Below are 23,711 nucleotides of genomic sequence, written 5' to 3'. Positions count from 1 at the left end.
AAAAAGCTATGTCAACTCGATTAAATGAGAATGTCATAAACTATGGCAAGCTTAAAGATAAATTAATTATTGTTCTCGATATCACGTAACGGTATTAAACTGAAGACTGAATTAAAAATAGTTTTTTTTTTGCTGGTAGTTTTTTTAATATCTCAATGGACATACTGATAGATGCTATTTTAAATTGCTTATGTATCTTTTTCTTTCATTTATTTGATAACTTATTACTACGCTTTAATTTTATCTTTGCTTGTTCTTCATAAAGCTTTTTATTATTGACGAATCATTTATCATCTTTTGCAAATGTTTTCTATTTGAAAACTTAAAACCATTTTTTTATTTGCTATGCTGGCAGACTAACAACATGTATACATTGTATTGGTATTGTTTAGCATAAGTTTTTGAATTTTTGTATATTTACTGTATAATTTTATTATTATTTTTTCTGAGACTTTTTGAGACTTCGTGATCAATTTTACTTTCTGGTATTTGCTATCATTATCATCAACATCAAGATTTTTTTTTTCAACGTGAAAATGACAATTTTACCTTTGAAGAAACATTCAGTGAAAGTGAAAACAAGGAACGTAATTTCCTTTAGTGAAAAAATAAGGAACGAAATTTCCTTAAGTGAAAAGAATCCAAAGTGAACAAACCGTCTAAATGTTTTTCTCAAACGATGCTCAAGGATTTTCGAAGAAAGACGAGCCCTTGGAACAAACCAGTCTGCAAGATGAGGAACTGCTCTCCACTACTGATCTTGGGTCAGTGTATCACACGATGGTCTACTACTTAGCTACTCTGGCAGAGGCAACTGAACTTCAATGGTCAAGATGCTGACGAGCCGTGGGCAAATTCAACCACGATAAGTCACACCATGAACAGCTGACTGCCAATGGAAACCCTGGGAGGAGTTCAATCTTTTTTTTCCTTGAGTGGAAAAGGGGTGTTGTCACGTTGTGGATACGTACCTATACGTAATTTGAGAGTAGGTAAATTCTCACCGATAGAAGAGGAAGCAAGATCGATTCTCTTTCACACAAACCCCCACCCTGCAGCCGTTGCTGATACCTACTTGTACTTTGGCGGACAGGAGGGTTGCACCTTTATCGATCTCGTTCACTTTTACCCTGACTTCTCAACTGGATGGATCTTTCAACTTAACTTACTTTTTGTGAACGGCCGGTACGGGACGCCGGCCACACATAAAAATCAGTTTTCTTTCACTTTTATTGAACTTTTATTAACATTAATTTCTAAAATTCAGTGTCTACAATTTGAAGGGATGCAGAGCAGATGAGTACCCTATTATTTTTATTTATAATGTTTTTTGTAGAATAGCATGTCTTCGCATAATAAAGATCACCGAGTCTCCTTAATTTCAATTGTTATACTTGTCTAATTTGTAAATTTAATGTTTTTTTTTTGCCTATAATAAACAACTATTGTTATCTCTAAATCTAGTGTTTTCTTTATTTACATGGTATTTAATTATGTACACACTTAGACAGCACTTGGCGCCCTTTTTATCAATTCAATTTTATCACACACTCATAAGTCTCTTTTATACATAGTTTTCTCAGTCTATTTAAATTCCTTTTTTTTCATATTTTATAGATGCTAGTTCTCTGTTAATCACATACAATTGTCAGCGCGATCTCATGGCCCTGAATAATTCAATTATCCGATTTTACTATTCACGCTTAAATCTAATCATGCTCTACCTTTAACTTGCAATTTCTATAATTTATATTTTTATTCACACATTCACTCTCCTATTTTATTCATATTTTATAATCCATTATATAGAATATTACAACGTGGAATAGAAAAAACTGACTCAAATGATCAGTTGAGAATTCTTTCCCTTTTCGGTTCTACATATTCATGCGAACAATCTTTTTCAAGCATGAGCCTTATCAAGAGTAAATTGAGAAGTCATCTTATTGACGTGAACCTGAAATCGTGCCTAAACTTAAAAACAACTTACCCAAACTTTGCAAGGAGATGCAAGGCCATTGTTCATAAGTGTTTGTCAGTCATTGTCATGATTTAATTTTATGGGTAGGTACTGACGATACCCCAGTCCTGGAATATTCTCAAAGGTACTTTATCTTCAACCAGTCCTGCCCTCGGACCGATTAAGAACCTTTGTTTGGCTAGCTCGGTACTATTCGGGGAGAGGGTGATCAACTAAAGTTCTTGATTGACACTTTTGGAATACACTTAATCAATATTATTTAACTTTATATTATTTAGAACCACCACCTAGTAATAGGTTGGTGTCTAGGCTATTAATTATCCGATTGACTTTCAAATCGAATTTATTTTCGTAAATATTTACATAAACGTCAAAGACAGCTGACTATCTGTCACTTTCCTTAGTATCAGATGTTTTTCGTAAAATGTTTCGTTGATTATTTTCAAAATAAAAAAAAAACTCCTTGTGGTAATTCAGTTTAAATTATTTATTAAATTATTCTCGATAAGTAAATTTATTTTCTTTTTTTTTAATTATTTATTGACAATTATACACTTTAGTTTAATTTCAAATAATTGCATAATTATTTTATAAAAACTTATTTAACTTAATTATTAAATAAAGTTAATTAATTATAATTATTTTATATTTAATTTATGTACGATTACACTCTTATAACTATGAGTCGCCGACCGTAAACTTTAAGGAGCTATGCTCTTTAAAAAAAAAAATAATATCGCGGGAATAAACTCGCGAATGATGACGCGACGCGGTATTGTTTACGTTATCAACTGACAAACCGAACTGCGCGTCATCCACTTATGACGTCAGAGCTATGACACGTCGGTAATATCCGCGAATGAATATATCGAAGAATATTCAAAAAACTATGCGAATTCAGATCGCTCCCGGGCACAACCTCCCGGCAATATTGGAAAATCGGCGACTGACTTGTATGGGAAAAACACGTTCCTTTATACTCTCCAAAAGGGAATTTCCCGAGATTTTGACGTCATTCGAAAAATGGTCCAATGGGAGATCTTTCTACCTCCTCTACAGAGCCAAGAGCCAAAGTCTTGGACCAATCACAGAAAAGCCGTTCATTTCCCGGCTTTCCCGGAAAATTATGATCGTTTAATAGAATAAAAATAAGCAATTAGTTAATACCTATAGGTGGTACAAGTTTGGTAACATTCGTAAAAGTCTTTATAGTGCTTTTGACATAGATTGTCCAAATATCTATTAATTCGTTTATCGGGTTAGCGGTAAAGAAAAATGAAAATATTTTCGCTAAAAATAGAGCGTAACAGAAGCGTGAATCATTAAAACTACCGATCGGCTACGTATTCGCAAAGAGAATGGTAGAAATTAAACTTGTCCGTTTCTTTTATGCAGAACTTTTGCGGGCTAATTACAAACAGCCAGAAGGGATTACAATTAAAATTTATTTAATTACATTTATAGAACACTTCAACTTAAAGGTATAACATTAGTTTCAGTCTAAATTTCTATGACAAGTATTTATTTATTGAGTTTGAAAATTACCTATTTCGGGTAATTTAATATTGATCTGACAGGGTTAATTGACAGATCTAAAGAACAATTTTTATTTGTAAATTAGGAAAGCAACCGAGTCCTTAGACTTACATTATCAGAATTTCCATTTTCGAAATTCCTTCATCTAACTTTTACAAAAGTAGGTACTTAAATTGGTACCCTTTTTATTACGATTTGAAATATTAATTTATTATTTAAATTGAGCGTGTATAATTAATACTTACAAAACGTAATCATTAGATTTTAATTACGACAATATTTGATATCATAATTTATTTATTTAAGTTATTTTGCTTTGGTATCGGCAATTAGATCGAGACCAAATTTGAAAAAAATAAAATTTATTTTTATATAATTCAAAATCAGATTAAATACAAATGGACATTTATTAACAATATTTAGCAAATGATATCCCATAAGTCGTTTACAATTTATTATCTATTTTTAACCTTAATCCTATACATTTCAATTACTTACATTTCACCTTATAAGACCGTTTGGTCTCCTTGAAAGAAAATTCATCCGTAGTTCATTCTGAGGGGCTATAAGTCACTCAGATTGTACTATGGGACTCAATACACAATTAATATAGCTTTGTTTAGAGATAGGCCGCGTATTTTCAAGTAAAATCGACATTTAAGGTCGGATCGAAAAGTTGTGACGTCACTGATTTATTAAAAGAAAATGTCGGCTGATGGCCTACATTTTGTGGCCGTGTCAGTACCTTACTTACAATTTAATTTTTATCAATAAATATAATCATTATTAAGTATGATATAAAGTTTTATTCAGTGTACCTATAGTATAATTAAGACTTAAAACTTTAATAATTAAAGTTTATTAAGTTGATAGACAGAGTCGGTATTAACATCGACAGAACTGTCTGCCTTCAGCAGATGGCCCCTCTAGAATACAGAAAGACCGGATCATCGCCCTCTAGTATATTAGTCAGCTGATCTTGGATAAGTAAGTGACCTTCCTTCTAGCTACTATTCAAATACAATGAAAATATTCACTGATTATAATAATATTAAGTAAGAAGTATTATTTGTATTAATATTAAAATCAATCGACCCTAAAGGGTTAAAGAACGTGGCGTGACATACAGGTTGATCCGTATTGGATGAGTAGCTTTAGTACTCTAGTTTTGAGCGATCGATAAAGATAATCCAAATGCTCCAAATGCGCCAAAGGCTCTGGCTTTTCATCCGAGGACTCCGGGTTCGGTGAAATCACAAAGTTTTATTTAAATTTATATTAAGACACATGTAATTAAAGAATGTAACATTATTTGTATAACCAATTTTGTTTATTTGTAATATTGTAAAATTAACAAGTTAATGTAATATAAATTATGAAAACAAATAATATCCTACGTTTTATCTTTTTCCACCATGTTTTCAGAACTTCTGTAACTGTTATAGGATGTAGAATTTTTCAATCCAGTATTAATTTTATTTATTAAAACGTTCTGCCATGTTCTTTATCACATTTCAATTCACTTTATGAACGGATCCTAAAAACAATATATCAGTTAAATTATTTGTACATTTACGATATCTATTTTTTATAATATAGGATTTCACAGAGTAGGTTTGTAATAAATAACAGGTTTTTGGTTTTTACGAGAAATTGATGTTAGCCACTTGCTCAACCTATTAGGTCCATACTCTCGTCCAAATACTCTATGATAAATATATGTCAATTTTTCAGATCTGGAATTCAATCACGCTATTTATAAACCAATGCTGTAACCGTTCGCACATCGTTCGCACATCGTTTGCATATTAATTTATAATACCTAATTTAATTTTTATTTTTCGGCATGCACAATAATTGGAAGTTACGACTATAATAGTTATGCTCACATCGATTTGAATACTATTATCGCATTACAATAGAATGTCATGTTATGATTATGAATGTCATGAATTCTGATGTTATTATTATGTAGCTACATAATGATTTTGTTTTTCAATAAATAAATCGTAATCGGTTGTAAATATTTGGTACGTTAAGCTGCAGTGTAGCCGTCAAGATGAACAATATTATAAATATTATTATTGAATTAATTTTACTATTTAACACTAGCAATACAACGTATTAACGCAGCGATTTCCGAACTTGGAGGCGCGGAGTGGTGCAAAGGGAGGCGCGAACAGTTTAACACAATTAATGTAGCCACAGGTTTGCAGTTTGCAAATGCATAGTTTATAAAACGGCTGCTAGTTATAAACTACATAAAAACAGTCCTATGAAAGGATGTTTGCAAACCTGTCTGAAAATATGGGGACTAATTTCATAATATCTCACTTCTATACTATTGTGAAGCGCGCTGGCTATCTCGTGAAAAAATGAAATAAAAGGGTCAAATCATAATATTGAAATTTGGGGAAATTTGTTTAGGGACGATAATTTTGTTGTTAAACTTGTCTATTTGGTTGAAATTAAAAAAAAAATGAGTGAATAAATCAATGCAAAGACCACTAATTCATTCATAAAAATTGGAGCGTTGGAAATCAAAATTACAAAAAAAATAAGGTCGCCATGTTTCCACTTTTAAATGATTTCTACGCCAGCCTGAAGCAAACAAAAATCTATTTACTGTGTTCTTGGTTAGTTTGGTAATGCATTATTATTAATAGTAAATAATATGTGGTTGTACGTTTCAATTTGATGTGATATCTATATGATGATTAAAATACTTAAATGATAACTCCCGTGTATAATTTAGGAAACACTACATTAGAGCACCACACAAATTAATTAAAAATTTAATAAGTATAATATAAGTAGTAAAACTTTGTTTATTTTTATATATTTTTTTTCATTTTTGTATTATTCGTACATTGTTGACTATTTAAAAAGGTCTCTGTACAAGGCCTGAACAAAAACGATGCATGAGTGCGAGTGAGAAAGTATTCGGCACCCTTATAATCTCTGCGACACGCGCGAGAGTAAGATAAAAGGTCTACATATTTTTAAGTTGGTTTCCAAAAATATCGCCGGCAAATCGTGCTGAATCGCTTCACGTAGCGTGTTGTTCGTGTTGCTAAATTTGCTATTTTTTGTATTAAACATAAAGTCAGTGGTAAATATTTTTAGTTAATTAAGTAGGAAAGGTGGTTCTGCATGTTGTATTAAAATATGGTAGCCGTACTGATAAGCAAGAAGATGGTATTACGTTTCATAGGTAAGTTGATACATGTTTGTGACAATTTATTTGTATATTATTATTTATTTTAATATCAGTGACCTAGTGTTTCTTTGAAATAACTTAAATTATGGATATATTTACCTAATTGGTTGCATTTTGACCGCTTAAAAATACTATATAGCGTAAAAAAACAGAAAATTATAATTTAATTCTGAGCGTCTAGTACGAGTACTTTGGGCGAGCACTAGCGAAATGGTCTATGGTCTCGAACATTTATAGGCGAATGCGTTTGCTCGCCCACAAACCAAACGCACGGCACGTAGCTTCATTTAGCAATGCAACGGGTGGCGTCTATATGTATCTATAGTCTATGTCTCTGTATTATTTAATGAAATAAATGAGGGGGGGGAGGCGCCAAGATTAGATTTTTTTTAAAGCGAGGCGTAGTAACATAAAGTTTGGAAACCACTGTATTAACGTAATACTATCGACAGAAGGTTCTTGGTGAAATTTGAATTTAAATCCATTAGAACGTATTGGTATTTGCGTCTAATTACTATCCGATCATTTACGACTATCGTTAGAATAATATGTAAGTATGTGGGTCTAATCCAGAAGGGGGCAAACTTTTTGGATGGAGGGCCAAATTCAAGAATTAAAAATGAGCGGCGGGCCGCAAGTAAAATACCATTTTTAGATAATATACACTATTTGTTATCACGAAAAATAAACAGTACAAAAAAATTAATGAGAAGAATGAAACTGCTGTACATTTTTTAACTTTTTTTTAAAATTCAGGTGTTAATTTTGTAGTTGATATTCTCAAAACTGCTTGTAAATGGGCATCGGAGATATTTGATCGTAAAGAATTTTTATTGAGGTTCATGATCGAAAATGTTTGTTCACATATATAAGTAGATCCAAAAATAACGAACATTTTTCTTTCATAATCTTTAAGTTGATCGAATTTGTCTCAATTAAGGGCATTGTAAAATTTTGAGATTTCTTCACGACGATGCAATTCTCTTAAATCAGTGTCATACTGCAGATCAGTAATCTCAAGTTGTAGCTGTCGGTAAACTATCAACATCTATTGAAAATGGATCGCGTACTATTGCTAAACTTGTCTCAATTTTTCTAAACTCACCAAATCTTTGTGATAAATCGTCATTCAGAGCTTTAATAATTTTACCATATTCTTCAAATTTATATTCTGGTATATTCAGCAACTTCAAAGTTGGAAAGTGGTCCACGTTGTTATTCGATATTTGTCGAAGGAATAACTTGAGTTTTAATTGAAATCCATTTAAACTTTTTACCATATCATGGGCATATATTTTTTTTTCATACAACGCGGAGTTAAAAGTATTTAAATGTGTCACGTGGTTACATAGTGTGAGATGAGACGCAAGGAAGACATACTGAGATAATACATTTACGAAACAACAAATTCTTCAAATTTTAATCTATATATTGATAATATTTATTATAATAATTATATTTTTTAAAAAATTATAAAAAAGTTATTCGTAATCAGAAGTACAATTAATGATGGCGGGCCGCAAAAAAATACCCGGCGGGCCGCAGTTTGCCCCCCCCCTGGTCTAATCTATACTTATCGACCGCTAAAGTGATAAAGTGATAAATATTATAAAAACTTAGGCTATGTTTGCATCAAAGTATTAGCACTTATTGTAGCAATATTTACAATAACGTTGTTGTAATTGTTGCTAATACTTTGATACAGGCGGCTCTCGTGGTGCAGTGCGTAAGGCGCTTGCCTTCCACCCGAGAGTTCCTGGGTTTGATTCCCGGTCATGACACACAATATTTATGTGTTTTATTCAAAGCCTGGGTGTTTGTGATTGTTCAAAATTACTAACAACCACCTTGTACGAAAAAGCTAGGAGGACATGGTTATTAACCCATAGCTTACGGGCCGCACAAAATTGTGTTTTTGCTAATTACTTTTCAAATGCAAATTAAAACGTTATTTACAAAATTAATTAAAAGGGCCCGTAAGCATTGTGTAATTCTAAAAAAAAAAATACTTTGATACAAACCTACGCATGGTTTGATGATATTTATCACTTTAGCGGTCGATAAGTATAGAATAAATCCACTAGTCATGTAATTATAACATTAAATAGTATTTACAGGAGTGACTCTACTGTTTTGGATTTGCTCAGGCATACAAAATGGGGGACATGCTCAGCGTAGGTCAAAATGGAGCTTTTATTGCATTTTTAAAGCATGATCCTGGACATTCCTTAAACGTTGTAGATAATTTATCTATATAATTTTGATGCCTTATTATCCTTTATATTTATTTTAAACATTTGATGACTGCATGAAGTATTTTTATTACATAAAATAGTATTCTTTTAAACCTCTCGCTCTAATGTTTTAGAATATAGTCATATTTCAGTACATGCATGTGCAGTGGTGTTAAGATTTTTTACATTTATTAATTTTTAAACGCATTTATAAAACCATTAGTAAAATTTATGATGACATGATAACCACATTCTGAAGCCTCTTCCACCATCACTCCTGCCACATGGTATGACAACCTGTGCTGCAATATTAAAAAACAAAAATATCTATTAGGCATATTTGCTCTGGTATCACTGGTATCAGAACCACTTAAAGCCACGAATATTTCAAATATATATAAAAATAATCAATAAAACGAAATAATTAACTCATTCCAGTCATATCTCAACACTTGCCTTGGTCTGTCCCTATCGCCACGTCCCATACATCCCGCCCCTAAAGGGTGTGGATCGTGCTGGAATTATTGGTACTGTGATCGTCAGCCTTCTCGTGCTTTCCCTGTCGTATTTTTGTGTTGGATTCTAGATTCCTTCAGTTCGATCACCCTCTGCTCTTTTTTCCAAGCATATTTCCCACAACAACTAATTCGAGGCTTTCTAGGCCACTACGAAAAGTAAGTTAAAAAAAACGCAAAACTTGACGCAGGCACACAGATGCTAGGGAGGTGAAATGCAGTTTTACAGTATCGATGTATTGGTAAGATCTTAAATCTTCTGTCAGTGCGTTGTGTGTTTACATCACTAAACACGCCACTGAGTAACCTAGAGAATTCAAGGTGAGCGTCCTATCCACCAGTTTATCACTAGTGCTACGATACTTGCAACACATACATATTTTATACGCATGGGTTAATGTCCGTTGGTCATTATACCGGTCACTAGAGGTGGGAAAACTGGTCGATTTTGAATACTAAGTATACTTACTACCAGTATAAAAAATACTTAGTATCGAAACTTGTTCCAAAATACTTACTAGTATTTGAAATATTGGCTTTAATAGAATCGTTAAAAATACTTCGGTTTTTCGAAAAGTCCCATTTTCGAGACAGGTACAGGTGGAACTGTGGCGCTAGTCACTCATGTTTCAGTAGAAAATACTGAAGCATTAAAAGCACTGTTTCATTTATTTGTAAAGTATTTTCATGTACACGTGGAGCTATATTTGACTATCAAGGGGAGGGCGGTTTACACAGGATGCCAGACATTGACCTTTGATGTCGAGAGGATTGGCGCGCGCTGGGGCAGGTATGGTGTTCACGCACTCACGCACTGGTAATCGGACGACACACTTTGATGATTGATGATTATATAATTATGAAGTTGATGTATGATGATGATAGGTTGTATGATTGATGAATCGACGTTCACTCAAACCGTAACAGACTTACTTCTAGATATCCAAACTGTAAACAATAGTGTCAAAGTCGTCCTCCCCAAAAATTAGAAAAATTGTAAAAAAATGTAGCTGTAAAAAGTATAAATCAAATATAAATCGCCGATCTCGACCATTCCGAGGTGTTTATTTGTTCACTCCCAAGTCCCAATATCAGACGATGACCAGGAACCGGCAAACTGAGCGAGAAGAGGAAGAATCCTCTCTCTCTCTCTCTCACTTCACGAGAGATGAAATTAGGTACCATATTATTATGTATTTTTTAAGTTGTTTCAGGTGGAAAGTCAAGCAGTCCTAATAAGGCTTGGTATGCAACCCACTTCGAGCTCATTGACAACTGCGGAATACGTTCCACTATTCTATATTATAGATAACAAAGAAAGCATTGGAAAATTTCTTTGGCTTGTAAAGCTACTTTATAAAGTGTGTATTATTATGATATTATTTATTTTGTCATCAGTAGCAAAGTTTTCACTCGACTTGTAAAAATACTCGTAGTTTAATATCATGGATTCATTTCATTTTAGTGAAATGAATATTACTTAGTTGTTTTTGTTTGTCACATAGTAAGTAATATCAGTTCATTTCTTTTGATTACGTTTGACTGTTAGGGAGAAAACCATGTAGCAAGATTTAATGTTCTGCATAGTTGACAACCCGTCAAACGTATTAATTGATTGTCACATTTTGCTATTACAACAAAAACAAAATATATTTATAATTTGTATTAAGTAATTTTAAGTGCAGAAAAAGGATTTCGGAGCAATGCTTGTTTCTTTTTGCACCTAAGAACTCTACCAGCACCTAACTGTGGTTATTTCACAGATGACCAAGTAAACCAGGGTCGATTTTTCAGTTTTTCAAAGACTGTGGTCATTTTACTTCCTCGACATAATGGGGATTGAATGAAATATTTACACAGTAGGTATGTAAATCAAAATTGTGTGAGAAATGACTATCAAAAAATTAATTAACATAATTTTCGAATTCCATTTCTTAATGCATTATTACGTTGGTTATAGTTTTTTTTTTAAATAGTTAGTAGCTACTTTGAAGCAGTTTTTGAGATCGATTTTTCGATCCTGCCGGGTGTCTGACTTTTTTCGAAAAAGATTTTTCTATTAGCTATATTTTCTCATGAGTGTTTTCAGAATTATGATGTTCAATAATATTTAGAATGGTACATTCTTAAAACTTGTGAATAATTATTCATTGAATAAAAGAAATAGTTAATTAAAATAATTTGTAAAAAAAACTTTCAGTTTTGCCTGTTAAATTTATAAATTAATATGGATTTATTAGCAGATGCTTTTAGAATGGTCTACAAATGCATAGTATAATTATTTTATAACCGCATCGAATTATTTTAACGACTTTATCAATTTGGCACGTCGTGTTAAACCATTATTCTGTTCAATTATATAATATTATGTATTTTAAAATAAATTGACGGCATGTTTAATGTGTATAACTAATATAAAGTTATGTTAACCACACGGATTAACAATATTTTAAGCTTAATATTCTGTTTTAATTTATATAATTCAATAGCGACTAGTGTAAATGAATATTTAATCATACAACGTTAAAGTACTGAAAACAAAATAAATTTAAGTAATCTGTTTTAAATTAAAGCAACTTAATTATTTAAGGTTAAAATGGTGGCAATTATATCGGTGTTGGCTATTTCTTGCGGTATATGGGGAATAGGTAAGATATAATAAATATTAGTTATTATTTAAAGTCCCGCAATTACGACGCCTCTGTGCCTGTTGAAGCCTATAAGCACAAAGTCCACACGAGACGGCGGGACAACGGCGTCGCGCTAGTCATTTTTTTCGAGTGGTAAGATCACTCAACCTAAATACAATATGATCTAATACGGTAAAGCTATGCAAAAAGGGCGTGAGGGCGGTTCATATATTTGGTTAAGTAGCCAAAGAGGTACTCATACGTAGAGTTGGGTATTTCCCGAGAAAATTTCAATCTCGAGATCGGGATTTCCCGAAATGATAAAATTTTAATTCTCGAGATACGGGATATCCAGAAAAGAATTCTCGAAAATTCTCGAGATATCGAGAAGATTTAAAAAGAAAACCTGTAAAAAATCCTAAAATCAGTGTAAAAGCAGACAATTTCCAAAAAATATGATTGTTTTTATTTAAGTAAGAAGACAAACAAATAGAAGTAGGAAAACAAAAATAATTCAAAACATTATTTATTAAAAAGTATTACAAAAAACCCAGACTGTCAATGGCTACGTCTGATAATCGATAACGCTTTTGAGATACGAAATTCCCTGATGATGAAAAATTGCGCCCTTTTTTGAGAGTCGACATTGGCTTGACTGTGTTGTACTAAAATCACATGATCGCACACACTCGAACTCAAATTTCGTCAATTCATTTCAATTCCAAAAAATTGTTTTTCAATTAATATTGATAAGAAATCCCGAAATATTAAAAATTTAGATTCTCGAGATTCGGGATGGAAAATCTCGAAAATTTCTCGAGAATTCCAACCCACTCCCAACTCTACTCATGCGGTTCTCTTGTACTTCTTCTTAATAGCCCTATCAATGTGATACCTTTGATAATAATTGATTCTTCGTGATCGGTTCCTAATGTTCCCGGAAATATAAAAAATACGGCCTCCTTTTAGATATTTCACACCTCGCCACGCCGACTTCAGTGGACTCTCTTGATTTCAATTTTATGTATTTATTGCTGCCATTATCTTTTTTAAGGAGTCCAGACTGCTACTAACCTTGTCCATTATCCCATGGAGACATATGGTATCCCTCGTGATTGTGGTCGACGCGTCAAGAATTACCGACCAAGTGATAATAGTCTCGCCAAATTTCCTTGGCTTGTTAAACTTCTATATTCAGGTGCGTATGGATATTAATTAAACCATTATTAGTAAGGTTTACCAGTAATGTAGTAAAGGGAGGGTACATATACAAAATATTTCATTTATACCTACAACCACTTCATAATCAATACGTAATCTACTAATATTTGAAATATTGGCAAATATTTTCTTCAAAATCTGTAGGGGAAGATAGGGTTAGTTGCAACAGGGGTAAGTAAGTGCAACACACGATTTAAAATAGCCGCCAATCACGATTTTGACAACATTTATTAGTTGTACCTACGTCAGATGGTAGTGTAATACATACTGTGGTCTAAAAATCAGTTATTATTAAAAGTTTGTTTTGTTTACTCAGTAGGTCAATAATTATTATAAAGCAATCATTATTCGTAGGATATTTATCACATTTGAATCGTCAAAGACATAGTTTATAATCGGTATCTTTAGAATTATCTTCAATTGTGTAATCGTGCCCATTTTTTGAATAACAGAATGCCTAATTCTTGTCAAATTTGGGATCACAAAGATTATAAAATATAATTTTTTATCGTAAATATGTCACTATATAATGTTAACATTAATTTTACTGATGGTTTTGTAAATGCGTTTAAAAATTAATAAATCCAAAAAATCTTAATACCACTGCACATGGATGTACTGAAATATGACTATATTCTAAAACATTAGAGCGAGAGGTTTAAATGAATACTATTATTTTATGTAATAAAAATACTTTATGCAGTCATCAAATATTTAAAATAAATATAAAGGATAATTAAGTTTCAAAAATATATAAATAGATTATCTACAACGCTTAAGGAATGTCTAGAGTTATGCTCTGAAAATACCATAAAAGCTCCATTTTGACCTACGCTGAGCATGTGGGTCCTTAAATGGCATAGTACATTAAATACTATTATTACTTCTTCTTCAAGATACCTCGTCGCAAGACAGATGTTATGTTTCATGATGCTGTGTATCGTGCGATTAACTTATTTGATGTGCACCATAAAGGTTGATTTATTTTTTATTAACTAGGTATATAATAATGTTTGTGGACGTGTTAAATAGGTTAAATTTATAATTGTAGATATACATCATGTTTCTTTAAAATTTACATATACACAATATGCTGTCGTTTCTACTTTCTTGTTATATTAGTTGTTATTTGTAATTAAAACATTTTTATAATTTTGTATTTTTTGGCGCATTGGCCAATCGCTGTAATGTCATAATACTCTTTTCTAAATAAATAAATAATTCTATATCAAGAGCGCTGGAGTCTAATATTGGTACGCAAATAATGGCGTCCCCTCCCGCCCATTCCGAGTTTTCACATCCTATCCGTTCTATTATGCACCCTATTAAAAAAAATCAGTGCAGTGTTCCCAGACCGTGGAAAATTTTAAAGACATAAAATGGAAATAGTAGAAGGGAATGTTTATCCTTAAATAATAAGAATATAAGGATTAATAATAACTGAGAATTTTATTGATGAAACTGAGAAATAGTTAAAAACATTCCTTAAAAACTTGTACGTATTCCATTGTGCCGTAGTCTTGTCTGCATTCGGCTTGCTCTTTCGGTTCGTTCTCATCTAGCACAGTTTTGTAGTGGTTGGATAGTATTTTTGTAAATGTTTTTTTTTATATATATACCTACTACACATAAATTATTGTTACATTTAAATATGATTTCAGAACCATTGTTTTCAATGTGTGGGGGAGTTTTGATAACCGAAGAATATGTGCTAACTTCCAAAGATTGCGTTGAAAATACAAAACTGTGAGTGTTAAATTGATTTGATGTTTTATATAAAATCAAGGTATATCAATTAGGAAAATGAGAATTGAATCTACCTCTAACCTAATGAAGATCGATTAGACACACTAGTAAAAAATATTGAAGGAAAAAAGTAATATAAGTATTCGTAATGTTTTTAGAATTTATCTGACAGGAGAAAATAGATAAACTGATCGTCTTGACAACAGAATAACAAAATATTCTATTGTGACAACTGAAATTATTTTTATATGGCCGATTGGGTGTCTTATTACAACGTTTTTATTAGCTCGTATTCTCGTTTGTCCAGTACAGATTTTTTCTTTTGCAGTACAATTTTTTTCTTGTTTGTCCAAGATTTTTAACTAACTTCCCGACTAGCTAGACATTTGAAACTCTTAAAATATATTAACAGAACACGACGACAATGCATTATTTTAATACTTTTGGCCATCTTTAAGCAGAATTAAATTAACTTTCAGTTAATTCTATTTTATATGAAAGGTTATTTCGGAAGAAATCCGTAAAAAGTAAAACACCTGGGGGGGTAGGGGTCTGGGGTCCTAGCAACTAAATTATTACTATATACGTGCGTTACTATGGAAATCAATATGAAATGTCAAAATGACATTTCAGTATTCCATATTTATTCAGTATTTCTATCAAGTACAATTTGTTTTGATCGTTTAAATTTAAAAACGTTGTATATAAAAAGTTCTTTTTATCTTGTCATTATTTTTAATTCAGTTCAAATTTATGTAATTGAATATTGGTGGCTTAGATTCAATTTAAATAAAAAAAGATTGTTAATTTAGGTAGGTACATATTGAAAAATATCATTTTTGAAAAATCGATGTTTATAAATTAATTAAAAATAATTTATTACCTACATATTCTGTAAATTATTGGATTTTTTAAATTAATATTGATCTTTGAAATAACGTATTAAACTACACTTGAATAATAAAAATAACCATAAAATATAGTAGGTGCTAATATATCATATATATATAAGGTGCAATAAATCAGGTGGTCAACGAATTATATTTAATTACGTTTTTTATTGTAAGTTTTAAATCAACTAACATTTATTTTTTATTTTTAATGTATCATCATCAGCTTGAATTTATCCACTGATGGATGAAGGTCTCTTCAAGCTGATTCTCTCGGTTCTGTGAATTGCGTTGCCGCGTAGGCAGAACTTAATCGTTTCATCTATCCATCGGCCTCTAAGTCTCCCTATCGGACATATTGTGCCTCTTGGATATCATTGGATGACTAGATTTGTCCAACGATTTTCCCTTCATAGAGCTGTGCTTTAAATTTAAGGATTGCAATACCGAATGAAAATACTAATACCGGTATTTCGGTATTTCCAATTGAATACCGGTATTAATACCGGTATTCAATTCAAATTCAAACAAATAAAATAGATATAAAAATCTCTTTAAAATATTAATATTTTATAGCAAAAATATATATAGGAAAATTAAGTATTTATACATATATGTAAACCGTTAAAAATTGTGAAGGTATAATAATAATATAACAGTGGTGAAAGGTTGGAAGTAGGCTGTTAAGATCCGACATAAATAGTGCAAACTAAACTTTGTTAGTCATACATATTTGTTATCATTGAACCGCCTACAATTTTCAGATAGTTTTGGTTAATTTTTAAAATTCAATTAAACCGTACGCCTACGTAAACCAAGCCATAATAGATAATAGGCAAAAATATCTATAAAATACCTAAAATTATTCCATTAACATTTTATACATCATCATTCATAAAATTATAGAAGAATAGTTTTTATATATTGCGGTTTGATTTAGGCAGGGCTTAATGATTTAAGAAAAAAACTAACTGACACCACCTGTAATATGTATTATCAATTCAACGAAAAAAAAATATGACTGTAAAAGTGTGAAATATTTTTGTGGGATTGCCCACAGCATACGAGTGCTTAAACTACTATGGTTCGGTTAGGCAGGGTTTAAATGAATTTTAAAAATTAACCAGCACCAGCTGCAAATTGTATTCTTAGTTCAGTGAAAACGAATAAGTATGACTGACAATGTTTAGTGTGCACTATGTATGTCGGATCTTAACAGTCTACCTCCACCCTTCGCTACTGTAATTTGGTAGAGATGCTGATGTTTACAAATACCTAGTAGTTGAACCATTGGCAATTTTTTCTTCGAATGGTCTTTCAATAAATTTATATTATGAAGTGTTCTTAGATGTGTATGTCACTGGTAATTCCATCTATTATTTTATTAGTTTGTTGCATATTTATACATAGAAATGTCTTTACCTTTATTCCGTAAGAAGTAAAACCAAATACAATTTTGCTTTTTTTAGAAAAAACCAACGGACAGTATTTAGCCGCGATTTCAGATTCATCTTAAAATATACCTGACACTCGTGAGCGACTGGCGAACATAATATTTGAATAAGGTTTAAATAAGGGAAGTAGGTACCTACCTATAATGCAAAAATGTATTTCAAAAATCTGCACGTATCGTTGCTGGTCAAGGACGTCAAAGAGCAACCAAATGTAAGCCAGACTGCGTAACCCGACAAAAAAATACAGTCCTGTTATATAAACCGTTTATGTTAATTAATACATAATTATTATTTTTACCAATTTCAAAACCAAATACATCGGTATTGTCTGATTTTTAAAACCGGTATTTCGGTATCGAAAAATACTGTGATACCGTTTTTGAAATACCGGTATTGCAATCCCTAGTTTACCTTTTTCAAAAATTTTGACCAAAAATGAACTGAATATGCAGTTATATTGCTTCTTCACAGGAGCAAATACATATTCTATAAACATTTCCAATAGTTGTCTTTTGCAGCCAGTATAACGGTTGAAAAACAGCGTCCAACTTCAAAACGCGTCTTGTACATAAAACTGTGTCAAAAGTCATCATGTCCATGAATAATCTTTAAATATTTCAAAAACTGCGTGTGATATTTTAGAAAACGATGTGTTTTTCGCATAGACTATAATAGATACATCTAGACGCCACCCGTTGCATTGCTAAATGAAGCTACGTGCCGTGCGTTTGGTTTGTGGGCGAAAGAACGCATTCGCCTACAAATGTTCGAGACCATAGACCATTTCGCTAGTGCTCGCCCAAAGTGCTAGCACTAGACGCTCAGAATTAAAATATAATTTTCTATTTTTTTTACGTTATATAGTATTTTTAAGCGGTCAAAATGCAACCATTAGGTAAAGATATCCATAATTTAAGTTATTTTAAGAAAACACTAGGTCACTGATATTAAAATAATAAATAATATACAAATAAATTGTCACGAACATGTATCAACTTACCTTTGAAACGTAATACCATCTTCTTACTTATCAGTACGGCTACCATATTTTAATACAACACGTAGAACCACCTTTCCTACTTAATTAACTAAAAATATATACCACTGACTTTATGTTTAACACAAAAAATAGCAAATTTAGCAACACGAACTCGCAGATTATCAATGCTACGTGAAGCGATTCACCACGATTTGCCAGCGATACTTTTGGAAACTGACTCAAAAATATGTAGACCTTTTATCTTACTCTAGCACGTGTCGCAGAGATTATAAGGGTGCCGAATACTTTCTCACTCGCACTCATGCATCGTTTTTGTTCAGGCCTTGAAGCATAATTATATTAATTATGTCAATTTGATTAAAAAAATGAGTAGAGGTTCCACACACAAATTACCACAACTCACCTTTCCCATAAAAACATTTCCAAAATGCATCAAGTCTATAAAACGTGTGTCAAAAGTCATCTTGTCCATGACAAATCTTTAAATATTTCAAAAACTGTGTATGATATTTTAGAAAACGATGTTTTTTTCGCAAGCATATTATTAATTATTTCAATTTGATTCAAAAAAGAGAAATTTATTTTTTTCATGTAGAGGTTCCATATACAAATTACCATAACTCACCTTATCCATAAAAACATTTCCAAAATGCATCCAGTCCATAAAATTTGTGTCAAAAGTCTGTTCATGACGAATTTTAAATATTTCAAAAACTGTGTATGATATTTTAGAAAACAACTTGTGAAACAAGCATAATATATTTATTTAAATTTGATTAAAAACACGTTTTTCGTGAATTTAAACCAAGCAAAATGGACAAAGTCGACTTTGGAAATAGGCGACTCAAATATTTTAACAAAACAGAGCAATCAGGCACATACTGCAAATAATATCAGTAAAGTAAAGGCGCGATCAGTAAAGGTGCAATTTTTGGACATGTGGCGTCATCAGGCGGTAGTTCTTCGAAACTGGTGAAAAAGCAAACATTACGGTCAATAATTGCGTCCGCTATATACACAATATGATAACTGTACAATACATCTAATTCCGCCCAAAAAAACACTTCTACTAGAACCCTCTCCACTCTTGTGGAAGTAAAAAAATAACACGCTTACAATAATATGTATTGACTAATTAAAATACTTCATCATATTGTATATTATTGGCGCTTTACCCTGTCTTACCAAGAAATAAAAGGGAAAAGAATATGTAAGCAGATATATTTTGTAATACGTGGTGATAATATTTTGTTTGGTGTCAGGCAAATAGTATTAGTTGGAGAATATGACACGAGGACTAGCTGGAAGAACCTGATGATCGAATGGAAAGATAGAGCACAACGGATGAATGTGCGAAGAACAATTCTTCATCCAGAGGAACATGCCAACATCGCTCTCATTCAGCTCACTAGCCCAGTTAGACAATCATGTAAGCTTGTTTTCGGTGTTGACCGATTAGTATAATTCCATGATCATAATATGAAATTAATATAATTATTAGAAAGATACTGGAATTTCCTTTTAACTTTCCTTAACTATTTTCTGCACTGAGCGTTTTAAAACGCTTTATATATTATCATCAGTGATCAGCAGGCCGCTCATAGAAAAATATCGCGAAGTCAAACTCCACGAATATTTGCGACGGATGTGAACTTGCACGTATTAATATATCATAATCTTCATTGGTAGCTCAACAGTACGAAGTGGGCTCTGACCTTTTCAAGTCTTCTTCATCAGTCCGGCCTATCCTCCGCATTCATCTTCCAATCTGGGATTTCAATCGCTCGTGCACCCTGCGCCACGCCATGTAACCAATGGGCCTTTCAACACTATTTTGCCCAGATGGCATTGCTTTCTAGACTAGTTGACCCAGATACAGTCGTTGAACATAACCAGCCCATTTCAGTCGATTTGAATTATATTGTGTTCCTCGTAGACTTCGCTGTTTAGACGACGCGGCTCACTCGATTTTTATTGTTTGCTCCAAATATTCTTGCACTTATTTTATGTATTTTATGTCAGTTTCATGGATGTTATGAAAATGTGTTTTTAATTAGTGTGATTTTTTTATTCAGACTGGGTGCGACCCATCTGTTTACCCTGGTGCAAAAAAATTCAATCCGAGCTAGTTGGAAAAATTGCTGGTTGGACCTATTACTCATGGTTATCAAGAGAAATGAGTAATTCTCATTTGCATACTAGTAACCTTCGCATACGGCCAAAAGAGCTATGCAATGGAATGGACGACGGATGGCGAACAGGACAGATGTGCACGAGTGGAGTACAAAAAAACGACGAATGCCGAGGAATGCAAGGAGGTCCACTCATGATGGTAACTGTGACATAACTAGACATCTCTTTTCAATGTTGTATTTATTTTATTTGGCAGATAAACTAGCTGATTATATTAATTAACAGGAATTAAAATTACAGAAAAATACAGCCGTTGGGGTTTGTCGTAGAACTACAATAGTTAAGAGTCGGTTTGGGTATAAAACGATTACATTTTTGATGATTGATTTAATTTTGATTTGTTTTGTACATCGAACAACTGACCTTAATGGTTGTATTACATAGCTGTCAGTGTGAGTAGTTTTCTTTTTATTTTCTATTCATTCTAATAGTACATTCTGCAGTAGTGAGTGGTACCTTTTTGTATTCTTTAAAGTTAGTTCTTTCGTGAAGAAACCTTTTCTTTGATTCTGACATATGCTGATAATTTCAGAAATTCTATTCTTCTGTGCAGCTAATCCTTAGTAGATTTCAAGTACTCTTTTATATTAGGTATACACTAGGGGTGGTGAACCTATGGCATGCGTGCCACTGGTGGCACGCAAGATGATTTAGCATGGCACGCGTTTGAAGAGAAAAAAATATCTATAAGTAATAATAATAAATGACAGATCGCATTGTATAAAAACAGCAAGCAAACGCTCTTCAAGAATAAGCATTACGTTTATTTTAAATATATAATTGCATAGGTCTGTCCTTAGACTTTATGCGTCACATATACTATTACCACACTATCCTCATCAGGCGGCGGGGGATGCTGCGCAATGCTTATTGAGAGAATGCCTTGTCTGATCGGAGCAATTCTCGTGTCAATTTGTGCGATAAGAACCAAAATAATTACTTCATTAACAAACAATGTCATTTATACCCACAAAAAAGTACTAAGTACACCAAATAAGAAACTAAAACTTGGTAAAGCTAGTAGTAGTAATTGTGGTAGACAGTTTCAAAATTCGTGGATCGAAATGTACCTATGGCGTAATTGAAAAATGTGATAAAGCTATATGTCTGCTATGTTTTGTGAGTGGTATCTAGAATATCATAATTTTTTTAAATATAATGCTTAAAAACTATTTTTCCTCATGACAAAATGCTCAGCACGTCAAAGAGTTGAAAAATAATATTTGGGAAATTTTGGCACGCGTACATAAAAAGGTTCGCTAGCCCTGGTATACTCTAACGGATAGACTTCGTCAAGATGAATTATTTGAAATCTCACTTGTTTTACCATTATTGCCCTCAATTATTGCGTGACATACACCCTGCACCTCAGCGCTGAATGGACTCGAGGTGGACTTTGGCTGACAATTTATTTCCTTAATCTACTTAGTTTTGGTCTCTCCTCATCCAGTTGTTAACACGTATCACTTATATGGCATCTTTGATACAATATTTCTAATAATTACTATAACATCGTAAAAATATGTTATACGTACAAAATTATGGAAGAATAAATCTTTTGTGTGTTTGGATTTTTACCCCGGAGAGTTTGCAAACGTTGATGTCAATTGGAAGTTGGTATTCTTTTGTTTGATTTGTAGGTACTGCTAGCATAATTTTTGACAATTTAACATCATAATATGCTATGTTTAGATTATATGATTTTATTTATTATTGTTTTGTTAAGTAAATGTATAAATGTCCCTTACTATATGGTTAATTTTAATTTTTAAAATGGTGGAGCTAAATATAATAAGTAACTAAAGTAGTTATGGTATTTTACCTAAAATTTATTGTATAAAAATCAATTAACTCTTAATCACGACTTAGGTACAACTAGGACAATACAAAAAATACGAGAATTTAGAGATCCATCTTACCTACATGCTAAGATGACACGAACGATGAAAAAAAAGAGTTTTTATAATAATAATAACTTAAAACTACTGTTAATTAGCCATCGATGGATATATTTCTAAGGCCATCCGCTCACGCAGAAACTAAAATCTGACGAACTGGTTGGTGATGGAACTCATAAACTGGCCAGTGACTAATGCTTCGCACACGGCGCTACTAAAACCTAATAATTTCATAACCTCATCGGTCAAACAAATTGTCTTTCCTTCTTCATTCTTAGTTTTTTTCCGTAATATCTTAACGGGAATATTCTGGCAGCCTGTAATTATATAGGCAGTAGTATTTCTCAACATCTGCCACATATTTTAAATTCAAAATCGGTTCGCCTATCTTTAACTTTTGACATCTTGACCTGTTATTGCTTGTTTAGTTCAGTTCAGTGCTACCAATTTTGATAAGAAAATATGATTTTTCATCGAATCTACTGATATTGGTACCATTTTTTATGGGTGACTGGAAACTGAGCGACTAACATGTCGCGTCTCTTCGGTTTCGGTCGCGGACGTTTTGAAACTGAGAGATTCCAGTTGTCCCATCAGCGAGCCGCCATTGAAATACAATAGTTAGATTCTGGAGTTTCAGTGTCGTCTTTTTTAAGTATTCACGTGAGTGGATGGCCTAAGAGACAGACAGAAACTGATCTAAGACTATTTGGAAATTTCTTGTATGGATAATAATAATATACTACTGGGGTGAGACCGTTTAGTGATGTCACTACCTATAGTACTTCCAAAAGTCACTTTTCAGCACTGTGAAATATCATGAAGATGTAGAGTGAATTATTGTTATACATAATGAATGATTAATTTTGATTTCAGACTGAAAAGGTTGGAAATACTGAAAGGTTCGTTGTTGTAGGCATCCAGTTTGCAGAGAAACTATTCTGCACACAAGAAGGGTTAATGGGGATCACTAATGTCACACACTACATGAACTGGATTCTGGATAACATCGATAAAGTGCCTAATCCCGATATTAAATTCTAATCAATGTCAATGATTTTTTTCTAATAAGTATTTTTCTGACACTTTTCAATGTGACCGTAAATAACCATTTTATGTCAAAAATAAGATTTGGATTATCTGATGAGAGCCATTTAATTCAGGAATTCGAAACACAAGTAATTTAACTAAAA

General features: G+C 32.3%; 1 protein-coding gene across 1 annotated transcript; it reads left to right on the top strand.

Annotated features, from left to right (window-relative positions):
- The first annotated feature begins 663 nt into the window (after positions 1-663).
- On the top strand, positions 664-23,562 carry LOC147071564 (melanization protease 1-like). The gene is made up of 4 exons (XM_085947971.1): positions 664-764; positions 19,690-19,856; positions 20,503-20,759; positions 23,395-23,562. The coding sequence occupies exons 1-4, from the start codon at positions 664-666 to the stop codon at positions 23,560-23,562; spliced, it is 693 nt and encodes a 230-aa protein (XP_085804097.1).
- Positions 23,563-23,711: the final 149 nt, after the last annotated feature.

The sequence above is a fragment of the Rhyacophila brunnea genome, unplaced genomic scaffold (genome assembly GCF_057557595.1).
Source record: "Rhyacophila brunnea isolate RB1 unplaced genomic scaffold, BYU_Rbru_1.0 scaffold_20, whole genome shotgun sequence".
Taxonomy (NCBI): domain Eukaryota; kingdom Metazoa; phylum Arthropoda; class Insecta; order Trichoptera; family Rhyacophilidae; genus Rhyacophila; species Rhyacophila brunnea.
This window is presented reverse-complemented; position numbering and strand designations above follow the sequence as displayed.

What these genes read in the sequence shown, in the direction of transcription:
- LOC147071564 (XM_085947971.1), top strand. Translation starts at nt 664, where the DNA reads ATGTTTTTCTCAAACGATGCTCAAGGATTTTCGAAGAAAGACGAGCCC. An exon ending in CTCTCCACTACTGATCTTGG is followed by an intron (nt 765 to 19,689) that starts GTCAGTGTATCA and finishes GTTTGGTGTCAG; the next exon opens with GCAAATAGTATTAGTTGGAG. An exon ending in AAGGAGGTCCACTCATGATG is followed by an intron (nt 20,760 to 23,394) that starts GTAACTGTGACA and finishes TTTTGATTTCAG; the next exon opens with ACTGAAAAGGTTGGAAATAC.